General features: G+C 42.7%; 1 protein-coding gene and 1 long non-coding RNA gene across 3 annotated transcripts in view; one reads left to right on the top strand and one right to left on the bottom strand.

The window, feature by feature from the left end:
- The window catches only part of LOC308471195, a 180,764-nt gene that overhangs the window by 101,068 nt on the left and 64,444 nt on the right, over positions 1-15,252 (top strand). The window lies entirely within an intron of this gene.
- LMBR1L (limb development membrane protein 1 like) overlaps positions 1-15,252 on the bottom strand; it is a 50,129-nt gene that overhangs the window by 17,107 nt on the left and 17,770 nt on the right. The window contains exons 2-6 of one of the 2 annotated variants that reach the window (XM_080994694.1): positions 7,847-7,931; positions 3,898-3,928; positions 2,003-2,142; positions 901-1,004; positions 678-804 (exon numbers count right to left, since the gene is read on the bottom strand). In XM_080994694.1, coding sequence (XP_080850820.1) covers positions 678-804; positions 901-1,004; positions 2,003-2,142; positions 3,898-3,928; positions 7,847-7,931 — 487 coding nt within the window. Of the gene's footprint in view, positions 1-677; positions 1,005-2,002; positions 2,143-3,897; positions 3,929-7,846; positions 7,932-15,252 lie in introns of both variants that reach the window. The other variant, XM_080994693.1, reaches the window with a different exon arrangement.

Here is a 15,252-nt window from a genome sequence, read left to right as displayed (position 1 = left end):
ATCAGAGTTGCAATAAAGACAATGCTTCTCTAAAACGTATTTTTTTTATTGTCCTATATTGATAGATTTTTGGCAGAAGGTAACTGAAGCCATCACCAGAACTGTACGGAACAACCTTACATTTACAGAGCAAAATATCCTCTTGAATTATATACCCAGCACATGGAACCTTACAAAAGGACAATACAAGTGGACTCTCCATGCCCTTACCACAGCAAAAAGACTCATCCTGATGAATTGGAAAAATAAAAATGTGGCTCCCTTCTATGATTGAACTTACACAAACTTGCAACATATGAACAACTTGCATATAAATGAAGACTTGCCATGGACAAGTTCAATGATATCTGGAATCAATTCTTAACAAATATTGTAATAGATTAAGAGGGTGAAGTACAATAACAAAGTAAAAATAAAAAAATTCACTGGGGTGGAAGAGAAAGATCTGGCCCATCTGGTCAAAAAGGCTCCCCCCCAAAAATATATATATATATCTGACCATACTGCTTCCAGTTACTGCTGGCAGTATGCAGACCAGGTGGCCAAGAGATCAATCTGATGCATATCTAGCAATATTGACTGAGCCTTGCACACAGATTGGGTTCCAGTCTCCCTTCCTTGCTTTTGGACACAAACCCTGGGAAAAGTGGAAAGGGAGCTAAGGGACACAAACTCACCATAGAGACTCTCTCTGCTGGCTGCGTTGTTGTCCAGAATGGCAGATGCGACCCAGACCATTCCCAGCACCAACAGGGTCAGCAGCAGGAGGACCACAAATGTCTCATAGACGCGAGCCATGATCCCCTGGATAAAAGGGGAGGCAGCAGGGAAAAAAGGATCAATTGCTGGCTTTGAATCTGGGGGAGGGGGAAGGGTGGAGAGCAGAGGGGCAGCTGGTACCTTCTTTGATCCTGCAAAACCTTCGGATTCAGTGAAGAAGTAGGCGAAGGGCATGAGGAAGACGAGGGAGAGGTTGGAGAAGAGGAAGACGAGGTTCCAGAGCCCTGGTGGGAACGAGAGAGAAGACCTGATTTAAGCAACGGCAAATCTCTATGGATATAGAGTTCAAGCTTTCCTTCCTTCTTATCTGACCAGCGTTGGATGACCCACTCCCAACCCTCAGCCTAACCTACCTCACAAGGTTGTTGTGAGAATATAAATGGGGGGGGGGGGGACTTCCTTGCTGGAAGGGTTGGATACAAATGTATACCTGAAGAAGCGTCTCCACCCCCATCGTTTTGCCCGGACACTGAGGTCCAGTGCAGAGGGCCTTCTGGCGGTTCCCTCACTACGAGAAGCCAAGTTACAGGGAACCAGGCAGAGGGCCTTCTCAGTAGTGGCACCCGCCCTGTGGAACGCCCTCCCACCAGAAGTCAAAGAGAACAACAACTACCAGACTTTTAGAAGACATCCGAAGGCAGCCCTATTTTGGGAAGCTTTTAATGTTTAATAGATTATTGTATTTTAATATTCTGTTGAAAGCCGCCCAGAGTTGCTGGGGAAACCCAGCCGTTATTATTTATTAAGCCATTATTATATTATTAATTATATTATTATTATATTATCGGCATTTCCCAAGATTGGGTCTCCAGCTGTGTTTTTTTTTGGACAGGCTAGCTAGCATAGCTAGCAAGACCACTGGTCAGGGATGATGGGAATTGTAGTCCAAAGCAGCAACAACAGCTGGAGATCGAAATTTGGGAAACCCTGCCAGAAATAAAGAAAAGGTAGCTTGCTTCTTAAAACTTGTCTGAGCTGAACTAAAGCCTCCCCACCGAGGAGTCTCACGGCTGGGGTACTCAGAAACCCAATTAATGCCCTGGAAGCCATAGTAGTTTTCAGTGTAATGGGAAGTATTCAGCAAATAATATCCCTGGCTATTGCTGAAGAGGCAATGCCACACAACTGCTCTCTCTGACTCCCCCAGTTGCTCTCTCTTCCCATAGAGCAGCGCACTGAAGACCCAGGGGGTCGAATGTACAAGCCACAGCATGGAGCTCACCGTGGATGAGGGACCCATTGAGCCACTGGATGTAGTAGTTTTGCGGGAAGGTAAGCAGAACTTCGTTGCTGATGATGGAGAAGGGAAGCAGGAGCACAGCTCCTAGAGATACTGCCAAGGTGAAGGTGCACAGCCAGAGTCTGGGGAGCAAAGGAAAGGGGATTAAAACCCCTGTCTCACGACTGACACCCACCCACTGCTCCCTTTCAAGCCGATAACGTTTCTTCCGCACCAGGAATGAAGGTGAGCAGCAGGAGGCAAAAGATGCACCACAGATAGAGAAGCCCCAATATTTAAAAAATACATACTGTAGAACAGCTATTGCAAAAGTGTCTATGTATGTATGTATGCATAAAACAAAATAAAATACAGCCCAAGGTGTCTAATGACCGCAGAATGGCTGTAGCTTTCCTTGACTACTTTTGGGAGTCTGTTGACAACTGTATATGAGTTTAAGGAGATATGTTAACTTAATTCAACAGCGTAAAGAAGTTTTGATGGATGTAATAATGGAACACTGAATGGTTTAGTTGATGTAAAACATGCAGGGATTTATGTTATTCAAAATGAACCATGGAAAGAGAAGAAGGGAAGTCAAATCAGAGAATAATTAAAGAGTGGGATGGAGTGAAGGAATACATGAAAAAATACGGTTCCGGAACTGGAATATTAATAGATAATGTGTAAAACATGCAGGGGTAAGCAAGGAAATAATAAAAGAATCAATTGAATAATTATTAAATTACAACAACACAACAAAATGGAAGAAGTAAAAATAAATAAATTGAGATCACACATGGGTGAAGGGGAGTGAGGGATATAGGGGAATTTATAAAAATTTCTAATATAATATCTCTAATTGCGTTGTATTTATATACAGCAAAGGGAAGTCTACAGCAATTAGGTATATTTTAATTTAGTCAACTATGTAATAGGCTTATGTTACAAAACGAATATGGATTTTGAATTTGAAGTTTGTAATTCTTTTTCGGATTTGGAATAACAAATAATAAAACACACAGACAAATGGAAGTTATTGTTATTTTAAGGTTGTTTAAATGAGTATTCTAAATTGTTAAACAGAAAATTTAATAAAAATTAGAGAGAGGAGAGCTATGTTAATAAAAATTAGAGAGAGGAGAGCTATGTTAAGTGCCTTTTTACCCATATAGAAATGTATCTTGTGAATCATCTCCTTAAATGTAGGTGAGACATAGGGCAGAATCTAACGCATCCTGTCAGAAGAATTTCCACTTGTACAGTGAAGCTTCCCCTTTCCAACTCCCTGGACCCTCCCCAAATCTGATCTGGAGGGTTGAGATAACCCCTAGTAGAGATTTAGTGGCTATTTGGGAAGAGAAGTTCTGTTGTGGAAGCGGGAATCCTGGTGCTGAGACAACACATCAATTGGATACTGCCCATCTCAGACATTAAAGATAAACTGGTGACCATAATACACATACAGATATGAGAGAACTAAAAAGAACCTGCATTTTAACAATGGTCACAGAAAATGTGTAATTGTCTTATCTGGCTGAGAACGCCTCCAGTACACCCTTTCTTAAAAGTATACCCCCAAAATGCATGAAACTGAAGGATTCTGCTCCATTTTTCAGCCGACAAATTCAACAAGTAATGAGCAGTACAGTGCCTTGCATGTTTCCTCCGAAGTAAGCACGGCTGAATTCAACGGGACTTACTTCCAGGCAGGTGTGGATTGCAGCCTTAATTGTCATTTATAATCGGCTTCTTGTTCAGCTATTTACAGATTATACATAAAACATTTTTTAAACATATGTACGGGGGGCAGGGGAGGTAAAGCAGGAGGATGGGAGAGAGGAAAAAAAGGATGCCAGTAATTTTAAGTACCAGGAATGATGAGGAAAGGAACTTACGCAATTCTGTTGACAGCAGCATCTTCATCAACTAAGAAGGAAGGAACATCGTCACTTATTACATTCACGTCCAACTTTCCTCCTAAGGAGCTCAGGGCGGCAGACACCACTCTCTTCCCTGCCCCTTTTTATCCTGCAAAGTTGATCGCACCCCAAAACGTTGGCAGGCCCAGTTTGTTGCACAGCCGAGTGGGGATGTGAGCTCCAGCCCTGGTCTCATTAATGTTCCTGCTAGAGCAGGTCTTTTATTTCAAAAATCAAGCCTTTGACAGATTGACATCTAATATACCTCAGACCCCAACGCCTTGTGACTCGACTCGAATATTTGGGCTCCTGAATGCCGCAAACCCAGAAGTGAGTTTGCGAACGTTGTTTGGAACCCGAACATCTGACACGGCTTCCGATTGCGTGCAGGAAGCTCCTGCAGCCAATTGGAAGCTGTGCCTTGGTTGTCAAACGTTTTCGGAAGACAAACAGACTTCCGGTATGGTTTCCATTTGACAACCAAGGTATGACTGTAGTACAGTGGTACCTCAGGTTACATACGTTTCAGGTTACATATGCTTCCGGTTACAGACTCCACTAACCCAGAAATAGTGCTTCAGGTTAAGAACTTTGCTTCAGGAGAACAGAAATCGTGCTCCGGCGGCGCGGCGGCAGCAGGAAGCCCCATTAGCTAAAGTGGTGCTTCAGGTTAAGTACAGTTTCAGGTTAAGTATGGACCTGCGGAACGAATTAAGTACTTAACCCGAGGTACCACTGTACGCCGAAATGGCAAAACTGACCGGGAAACTCAGAGACCAAGGAGACAAGAAATTAGAGAAAGGATGGGAAAATTTTATACAGTAATGCCTCTGGATGCAAACTGGATCCGTTCCGGAGCCCTGTTCGCATCCTGAAGCGAACACAACCCACGTCTGCGCATCTGCGGGTCGTGATTCGCCGCTTCCGCGCATGATGTCATTTTGAGCGTCTGCGCATGCGCGAGCGGCGAAACAAGGAAGTAACGTGTTACTTCCGGGTCGCCGCGGAGCCCAACCCGAAAATGCTCAACCCTAAGCTACTTCAACCCAAGGTATGACTGTAATTTATTTAGGAGACCACTGTAAGCAGATGAAAACATTAGCAGGATTTTAATCTCACTTGTAATGTAACAAATGCTGCAGACAATTTGGATAGATAAAACATAGGCTGTGAAACAAGATGCAGTTGGAAATGTTGACAATAGGACCCATGGAAGGTACGGGGGGAAGTCTTGAGATTCAACCTCACTTTATGGGTATGTAACTGGTATTGTAATTAATTTATATTTGTAAAATCAAATAAAAACGATTTCAAAAAGAAGAAGAATATTTGCACCAGTTGCTTGGCAGGAATGAATTACTATTAATAATGCAGCTTTAAAAACCCAAAAACGAAATCCTACATAGATGCCCCTAACATTCTAGCTGCTTTTATGGAACGGCAACCCCCTTCTCTCCCCATTCTGTGGCCATGTTAAGCCCTTCGGAGCGCAGCTGGTCTCCTTGGTATCCGGAATACAAGACACACATTGTCTGAAAAGACTTAGTTCCCTATAGAGAAACGGAACTAATCCATTCTTTCCTGGGTCCGGCTGCCTGTAACCTAGATGCATTGTGATGAAGTTTTGCTTAATTGCCATTTTGAGACTGGCAAAACGCCCGGCAAGTAGCAGACTATATTCTGTGGGAACTGGGGGGGGGGGGTAAAGGGGGGAGAGTTAAGGGAAGGGGGAGAGGGGACAGGCAATTCTGAAGGCAGGACTTATTTCCATCCTCTGCCAAGCCATTTCTCTCCCCTCCTCAGACACTGTTCTATAAATACCCATTACTGTTTTATTTGAGCACTTCTAGATCACGTTCTGGCCCCTCCAGAGATGTTTTACAGTAACGAAAAACAATTTTATTTATTTATTAAATTTATATCCCACCTTCTCTCCAAGCAGCTCAAAGTGGCATACAAATTTCTGCCCCCCCCCCCTTTTCTCCATTTTGTCCCAACAGCAACCCTCCGGCTATGAGGCTGTGACTGGCCCAAGGCAGTAAAATGTTCTTATTTTGTTGAGGTTTCAAGTGAGCTTAATGGCAGAGTGGGGCTTTGAACCCTGGCCTCCGAGCTGCTGGTACGACACTCTTGCCGCTACACCAAAATCAAATTAAACAAATTTATAAAGTTATGTAAAAGAAAGATTAAGAACAAAGATTAAAAACAGGGTTGAAAAAAGTAAAGTTTCCATATTCTAATTCAACACTACTGGAGGCTCAACAAAATAAAAAGGGTTTACTGCCTGCCCCTCCAAAGATAATCAGGGCTGAGGTGCCACCACAAGAAGGCCCTGTCTTGAATTCCTCCTTTATTAACAGCTCCCTTGCCGGCGCATTATGCTCTCTGACACATGTGTGTTGTTTTGTCCATATAATCAGGAGCAGCGCTGCTGAAAGCTATGTAAGGAGGAGGCTAGAAACACAAGGGGAACAGCAACTGCTTGATAAAGAGGATTTGAATGAAGGCAATTGGGTGCAGAAATTACTCCAGCGCCTTTAGTTCTATGGGCCAGCAGGACTCCTCTTGACTACTCCTTTGCTGGAACTGAGCATTCTGGGAAATAACCCTTGGGTTGGCATGGAAACCAAGCGCAAAACCCCCGCAACCTGGAACTGAGCATGGCTTCTTCCTGGTCTCATCATGGACCCTGTGCCTAGCAAGTCATCTCCAGCATCAGATTGCATAAAATTCAGTTCCAGTGCTCATTTGCAGGGATGGAAAATGGTTCTCAAATAACCGTACTCCCCATGTTCCCATGTTGCCTAGGCCAACCACTCCCAGGACAACTAGGCTAACGAGTGTAAACAAACCGAAGCCTGAAGGAAAAGGCCTTTTCCACAGGGTTTAGCTGCAAATATATATATATGAAAGCTGCTGCAAAGATGTCAGACATGGGGGAATAGCCCCTCCCTAGAGCGACCTAGCTGGGGAAGAAGGGGCACAATGTCTTCCATAGTTTCACACAGGGTGGATTTGATTTAAATCAATTTGATTTAAACCATGATTTAAATCACTAGTCAGTAAGATTTGATTTAAATCTCTCTCTTTTTACAGAAAGGCTCATTCTTGCTGGTATAATCTTAATATTTACAACCAGATGAAGGTTGGAATAATAAATTTTCAGAGTAGTTTTTACAGTTACATCAAAAACTACTGATTAGAAATACAGAGACTGATAATTATGAAATTATGGTGATAATAATAAGTTTAATAAGTTAACTTGTTTACATTCGGACAACTTAAAAACTGGTGATATAGCACAATGCTGAAAACCAGATATCCCCAAATATACATTGGGAAATGTTTATTACATATTTTGCGAAAGTATTGTAAGCGGGTTAATACATTGGCAGGGTTTTTAAGATCACTTGTAATTGTAGAGATAGTATAGGAAAATTTGGAGGAAAAGACGCTCGGAGTACTAATGATATGCAGCTGAAAAAGAAAATCTAAGGGAGTAGAGGGAAGTCAAAGGATTCAGAGAATCCTATTTCATGGATTTGATACTGCTTTTGTATATGTTGTTGTTTATTTTTATTCTTTGTTGTTTGTAGAAAATCTAATAAAAATTATTTTTTTTAAAAAAGAAAACCAGATATCACCAAGCCCTATCAAGCATAAAAACCCTAGAGACACAAAAGCTTGTCCAAAGAGCATTGCTGTAGCAGAGATGTTGTCTCAAACATGCCCAAACATTGGATGCATGTAGGACCACAGTCACACTTAGCTTGGTTGGCATCTACTGGAACAGAGAACAACCGCTGTTTCCCATGCCTCCTCCCTAAGGAATCCAAGCCACCCTTTATTAAAAACCTAAACTTTGAGCAAGACATGAACACAGGGGGTTAGATCCTGCTCACCCAAGTTCCTGCCCCCACCTTACCTGTTGTGAAGTCTGTGTGCCTTTTGAAGCGAGTTAGGATGAAGTAGCACAGGATGTAGAGGCTGGCAAAGAGAAGGGCACAGATCTGCAGGAGGACAAGGAAACGCTGGTGAGATGCTAGTTAGAAGGCAGTGCCTCTCCACCACCCCAAAACACCTTCCTCCACTGTCATCGAAAGACGCACAGCCCATCTCCCCCAAAGCAACAGCATCACATGAATGGATTTCAAGGGACTGGTGGATTTCTGCGATAGGATACCTGCAAGCCATCTAAACCAGTGGTTTTCAAGCTTTTTTTCTCTGGGCAACACCAAATACAGGGCCATTGAGGGCTATTGGCAATGCAAGAGAACAGTCCTTCGCCCTTGTCACACAGCCCAAGGTGTGAACAGAGACTGGGGGTTTGGAAGGTTGCCAGGGTAACTGGGTGTGAGGAGACAGGGAAAAGAGTCTTGAGAGCAAGGGTTTGTTATAAGAATTTTGAGGTCTCAAATATAGAATAGGTAAAGGGACCCCTGACCATTAGGTCCAGTCATGGCTGACTCGGGTTGCGGCGCTCATCTCGCTTTACTGGCCGAGGGAGCCGGCGTACAGCTTCCGGGTCATGTGGCCAGCATGACTAAGCCGCTTCTGGCGAACCAGAGCAGCGCACGGAAATGCCATTTACCTTCCCGCCGGAGCGGTACCTCTTTATCTACTTGCACTTTGGTGTGCTTTCGAACTGCTAGGTTGGCAGGAGCAATGGGAGCTCACCCCATTGCAGGGATTCGAACTGCTGACTTTCAGATCGGCAAGCCCTAGGCTCAGTGGTTTAACCCACAGCGCTACCCGTGTCCCTCAAATATAGAATATTCATAAATACACACATATATAAATATATGAACCATGTGTCTGAAATAGTATGGGAGAGTAATCCTGAAGCCATTTTAACTCTTCCAATGACCTCAAATGTTCCTCTGCAGTAAGGGAGGCAAATGGGGAAAGCCTTCCCATTGCCTTTTTGCTTGCAAATCCTGTCTTAAGGGTGTATTTGTGTATGAATAGGGTGAGCCTGTGACCTGGACTCAGGAACTAAAGTATTAACCATCACAAAACAATGGCCAGGCTGCCCAGGTAAAGCAATCAGCGACCATTATCAGGTATCCTGGCAGACAGGATTTCTGCTGTAGACCACCTCCTTCTGTGATGTATGTATGATGTTTCAGGGGGGTGGTTTTGGGCTACAGGGTGGGCAATTTCAAAAGTCTATATAAGGGCTTGCACACCATCGTTGTGGGTTCCTCCTCCCTCCTGCGTGTGGTGAGTGGAGACCCTGTTGCACCAGTTCCTTTAATAAAGATCAGGCTTACTAGCCGCTTTGCTTCTCAATATACTCTGGTTGGCCTGTTATTTTTCTCCTACCAATAGGGAACCCACTTAAGGACTCTATACGGGCTCCGGAATACCTCATAAGGGAAAGGGAACAGTTTTTATCTTATAAATCCCCTCCCCCTCTTTCCTTTTCTTTCTTTGATGGAACCCCTATTTGGGGACTTCCCTGGCTTTTCTGGCCCACGTAGGACCAATCTGGCTAGTTGGCCTTGGTGAAGATTTCTCCCCCCCCCCCCAAACAGTTTTTGATCTGGGCTTCCGCTGAAATGAGGCTGCATTTTAAGTAGTATTTTAATCTTGTTTTTATTTTAATCAATTGTTTTTATACCTGATTTTAGCCGCCCTGAGCTCGGTCTTGGCTGGGGAGGGCGGGGTATAAATTAAATTAAATTAAATTCACAATATGTGTGTATTAACGTTGAATTATTTTAATAATAAAAACTTTTAAACAAACAAACAAACAAAAAAACGTTGCTGGGAAGAAGGAAGGAAGACCCTGATACTTTTGGGGAAGGCTGGCTGCAAGCTGGCTTGGAGAGATGCTTTGGATTCCAAGGCGGCCCTGCTGTGGGGTACAAGCCCCTCTTGAAATGACCATACTCTCGTGCAAACTGAAGGTGAATAAACCATACTTCTTAAAGCTATGACGGTCTCTGCCATGTCTCAGTTCTCTAAAGGAATGCAGACCCCCTGAAGACACAAGATTTACCCACTCTGGAAGAATGGCAGATGAAGCTGATGGACTATATGGAACTGGCGGAAATGACTAGCAGAATCTGAGACCAGGGAGAAGAGTCGGTGGAAGAGGACTGGAAGAAATTTAAAGACTATTTACAGAAATATTGTAAAATTAATGAATTTTAGAAGGATGTTGGATAGAAACTAAATGGTTTCCAGCTGTAATGCTTTAAGAGATATGAAAAAAAAGGTTCACAAATGGGTAAAAGTTTAATGGTAAGGATTTGCTGAACTAACAAATTGAACTGGAATACAAAAAAGGGAGGTACGCGGAGGTCCGGGGAAATAAGTGTAAGGAGGATGTGTTAGGGAAAATTAATGTGTTTTTAATTGTTTTTATTTTGTATGTTCCTTTTTATTTTTCATGTATTCTTTTTTCTGTATTTTGTATTTTCTTGTATTTTTACTTTCTGTTTTTGTGTAATTCTTGTATTCTTTGAAATTTTAATAAATATCATTTAAAAAAAAGAGAGGAATGCAGACCCTGGACGAGTGCCTGGAACCCCATAGGCTCCTGCCACGGCTGGGCAGAGAGGGGGGGGCACCCAACTTTTGTAACAATGCTCAACAGCTAAAGCTCAATTAGAAACCCAACAGCGATTAGGCAAAACACAACAGCGTTCCTAAAAGGGCTCATCGAACAATACAGTTCAGTGGTACCTTGGGTTACATACACTTCAGGTTACATACGCTTCAGCTTACAGACTCCGCTAACCCAGAAATATTACCTCGGGTCAAGAACTTTGCTTCAGGATGAGAACAGAAATCATGCTCTGGCAGCGCAGCGGCAGCTGGAGGCCCCATGAGCTAAAGTGGTGCTTCAGGTTAAGAACAGTTTCAGGTTAAGAACGGACCTCCAGAACAAATTAAGTACTTAACCCAAGGTACCACTGTAGTACCTTGGTACTCAAACAGCTTGGCTCCAGAGCAAGTCGGCTCCCGAATGCCACAAACCCGGAAGTAAGTGTTCCGGTTTGCAAACGTTTTTCGGAAACCGAACGTCCAACACGGCTTAAATTCGAGAACCAAGGTACCACTGTACTAGAAAAGGAAAAAAATTCCTGCTCCAAACCACTAAAATATGAGCACTGTGTCAGTACTGTTGGTTTCCAATCTCAAGTCATCGAAAGCAAATATGCGAAGAAGGAAGAGGTGAGGATAGTGTCGGCAGCCACTTCCTTAGCTTCCTGCCCCCACCCCCACCCCCCAGCAGGAACACTACATAGGCAAGGCTGGAGGGGGAGATGTCTGGAACACAGTGGTCTTGCTGCTGAGGGAGAATCACCAGCTAGGGGTGTGAAAGGAAGAGAGGAAAATACAGCCCCCCCAAGCTTCAGGAGGTAGGAAGATGCTGTACCAGCCAAAAACTACTGGACAGGGCTCGGTGCTATAGGAAGGCATAAAGAGAATGGTGGGGGGGAGATAGACTCAAACTTAGAAGCCATCCCATGTGTTAAGGCTTGGCAGATGGAAGGGACGAAGGAGATTTAATTCCCATTTGCCTCCCAGGCCAGATGTCAAAGCATCCTTCCCCAACCTGGTGCCCTCCAGATGTTTTGGACAACCATTCTCATCATGCCCGACTATAAACCACACTGGCTATGCAAGCAGACAGGCTCTAGAGCTAAGCTCCAGCACTCAGAACTGCAGAGATGCAAAAAATATATTAATTGGCAGAATTGCAAAGATGCAAAGGGAGGGAGAGAAACAGATCCCTTTTTAATGCATGATCGAAAGAGAGATTTAGGGAAAGGGATTAGCAGTTGTTGGTTTAACCCTATCAGAACATTCTTTTCGATTTAGGTCACAGTTGCTGTTTCTAGAGGAGCTAAGCTCTTGCTAACAGCTATTTTTATCTATTTTAGAAAACATATAGCCTGCTGTGTGAATTCAGCCACACTTGGTTCATAACCAGCTCATTTTATTTGGTCTGCAGACCATAAAGATCAAATACTTTGCAGGGCTTTTAAATCCTTCTTTAGAATATTTTATTGGTTTTTTAGCAAGATGGCATTGATCGGCTTCCAGAAAACCTGCAGTACTACTTGCCTACAGCAGTCACATACTAGAAATTTGAGCAGGGACACACTGTCTAATAAATGACTCACTGAATATCTCACCAAGCTTCTCCATAAGTTAACTGTGAGTGGCTGGAGGTCCGACACTGACATCTCTTCTATTTGCACAGCTGTGAAGGGTTATCAAGACAACCACAGCAAAAGGGCAAAGATCAAGGCATGCACAAAAATGGCACCTTTCAAAATGAGTACACAAGAAAATGCACAAGCAATTGGAAATGGTGAAAGAGAAAATTCTAAAGGTTCCTAACCAATGTTTCATGCACTATTAAACACCACCAGGACCGGTCCAAGACATTTTGACACCTGAGGCGAACAGCATTCAAAATTCACCAGGTGTTTGCACCTAGCTATCGGACACTTGCGACCAAGTGAATATGCCCGTGTGTTAGGTTGGTGCTCGATGTCTCTCTTTTTTTAAAAAAATAATATTTATTAAATTTTAAAAGGTTACAAAAAGAAGAAATTAGAAATTAAAAACAGCATATTAAAGAAAGACAAAACATCACATCACAATAAAAAAAGAAAAAAGAAAAGAAAGGAAAAAAGAAAAGGAAAAAAAATACAGTGAATCTTCCCATAACTTATCTTTCATTTGCTTATTTCCTTGACCTCCTCACACCTCCCTTTTTTGTATTCTAGTTCAATTAGCTATTTCAGCAAGTCCTTTCCATCTTTTCCAGTTTTTGTCCTCTATTTTATCTTAATATAATGTAACTTTACTTTCCCTCCTTTCACCATTTAGCAGTCTATTTTTCCTTAATCCTTTATAGCATTTCTGCTAAAACCACATTACTTCATTCCAACATCCTTCTAACATTCCTTAATTTTACAATGTTTCTGTAAATAAACTTTAAATTTCTTCCAATCTTCTTCCACCAACTCTTCGGTGCTCGATTTCTCCACCATCTGGAGCTGCATGCCTGGGGATCCTTGGATCTTGCCCGTTTTCACAAACTAGCAACACACCCTTCAGAATTCTATCTGCGATATTTCATCTGCACAATCAGAACCAATTTCAGGAACCAAGAGGTAGTATTGGAAAAAAAGACTTTCGAGCTGTCTGGCTCCAAAATGGCAACTGTAATCTTGGTTGAAGGAGGCATTTGGTGCCTAGCTAATACAGTATACAGGGGTATTTTGGTTCTCAAACGGCAAAAACCCGGAAGTAAGTGTTCTGGTTTTTGAACGTCTTTCAGAAGCCGAATGTCCGATGCAACTGTCGGCTATTGTTTCTGGGGCACCCGCACAAAACAGAAGCTGTGCCTTGGTTTTCGAACATTCAAACGGACTTCCGGAACAGATTAAGTGTGCCGCTTTTGTTTTTGCTATTTATTTTGCGTTTTTGTTTTTGAGGCTTTTCCAGTTCATTTGCTTTTGTGACTGTGGGGAACCCAGTTCAGCTACTGACCGATTGATTCTATGGCTGCGGAAATGGATAAAATGCCCCCATCCAAACAATGACTATCAACAGTGCAGGTAAGAAAAAATGGTAATTTTATTTTTATCATCTACAATACTGTCCTGTTTATTTATTTTATTATTGTTTTCATTTTATGGATCAATGGTCTCGTTAGATAGTAAAATTCGTGTTAAATTGCTGTTTTAGGGGTTGTTTTGAAAAGTCTGGAACGGATTAATCCATTTTGCATTACTTTCTATGGGAAAGCGTGCTTTGGTTTTGGAACGCTTTGGTTTTGGAACAGACCTCTGGAACGGATTAGGTTTGAGAAACAAGGTACCACTGTATCTGAGTTTCTATCACTGAACCTTGGGAAGAGTCCACATTCCATGCACTATTGTGGCTATGTAAACAAGCTAGGGCTGGCTCTGAAGAGATTACCATTCTGTACGTTCCACAAACCCTGGAAAACACCCCACATTAACCTCTTCCTGCCAGGCTTGGAATGAACAATAAATCACTAATACAGAGTTGTGCTTTCACAAGTCTAACACATAGAGGTCACATGCAAAGGAAACATTGATGTTTCATCGGTCACATGATGAAGGGCCGGAAGAGGACATTCCGGCTGTGCTGTTCAAATGCACGACAGGTGTGTTTGAAGTGTCATTTTCTCTTGAGGCATGCATCTCAAAATCCCATTTCTATAAACACTAAGAACTCCATGATGTGACAACCAAGAGCTAAAGGTTCCCAATCCATGAGGAGGGGGCACACTGAATCAGCAACAGGGCATTGCACTGCAATGTGATGGATGGCGCATGCATGCACACAAGGAAACAGTGCGCATTAAGAGTGCAGGCCATGATCCAAAGAGAAGCACATGTGGATGATGGACTTTTTGGAGCTGGCTGATCTCACTGGGAGAATCCGCGACCAGAAAGAAGAGGAAAATCAAGAAGACTGGAAGAAATTTAAAGATTATTTGAACAAATATTGTAATATTAAAGATTAGTAGTTACTTGAAGGTACTAAACAGGCCTAGGAATAACTTAAAGGTAAAAGTAAAGGTACCCCTGCCCGTACGGGCCAGTCGTGTCCAACTCTGGGGTTGTACGCCCATCTCGCTTAAGAGGCCGGGGGCCAGCGCTGTCCGGAGACACTTCCGGGTCACGTGGCCAGCGTGACGAAGCTGCTCTGGCGAGCCTGCACCAGCGCAGCACACGGAAACGCCGTTTACCTTCCCGCTATTTATCTACTTGCACTTAAGGGTGCTTTCGAACTGCTAGGTGGGCAGGAGCTGGGACCGAATGACAGGAGCTCACCCCGCCGCGGGGATTCGAACCACCGACAATACGTTGGCAAGTCCTAGGCGCTGAGGTTTCACCCACAGCGCCACCCGCATCCCTGATAGGAATAAATTAAGATTAAATAAATAAATAAGATATAGAATGTTAAGAAAAGTTAAGAAATTTGATCATAATCGGAATATTGTGCTTTTGAATAATGATATTGGAAAACTGCTACATTTAGTTACAAGGAAATTCAGATGGAAGAGATTAGAGGAAGTCAAGTAATATGTTTAAGAAGTTGGAAATTTAATTAATTAATTAACTTTTTATTTTTTAAGTGTTTGTGGTTGTATTTTCGGTTATCTTCTGTTATATGTGTTCTATTTCTTCTTTTTTTGCTCTTTTATTTTTGTTTCATTGATTTTATAGTATTTGCTGTATTTGTATGAAACTTAATAAATATTATTGGGGGGGGGGAGAGAAACACATGTGTGCATGCAAAGAAGAAGAAGAAGAAGAAGAAGAA

This window comes from Podarcis pityusensis (assembly GCF_964106645.2).
Source record: "Podarcis pityusensis genome assembly, chromosome: 2".
Lineage (NCBI taxonomy): Eukaryota > Metazoa > Chordata > Lepidosauria > Squamata > Lacertidae > Podarcis > Podarcis pityusensis.
This window is presented reverse-complemented; position numbering and strand designations above follow the sequence as displayed.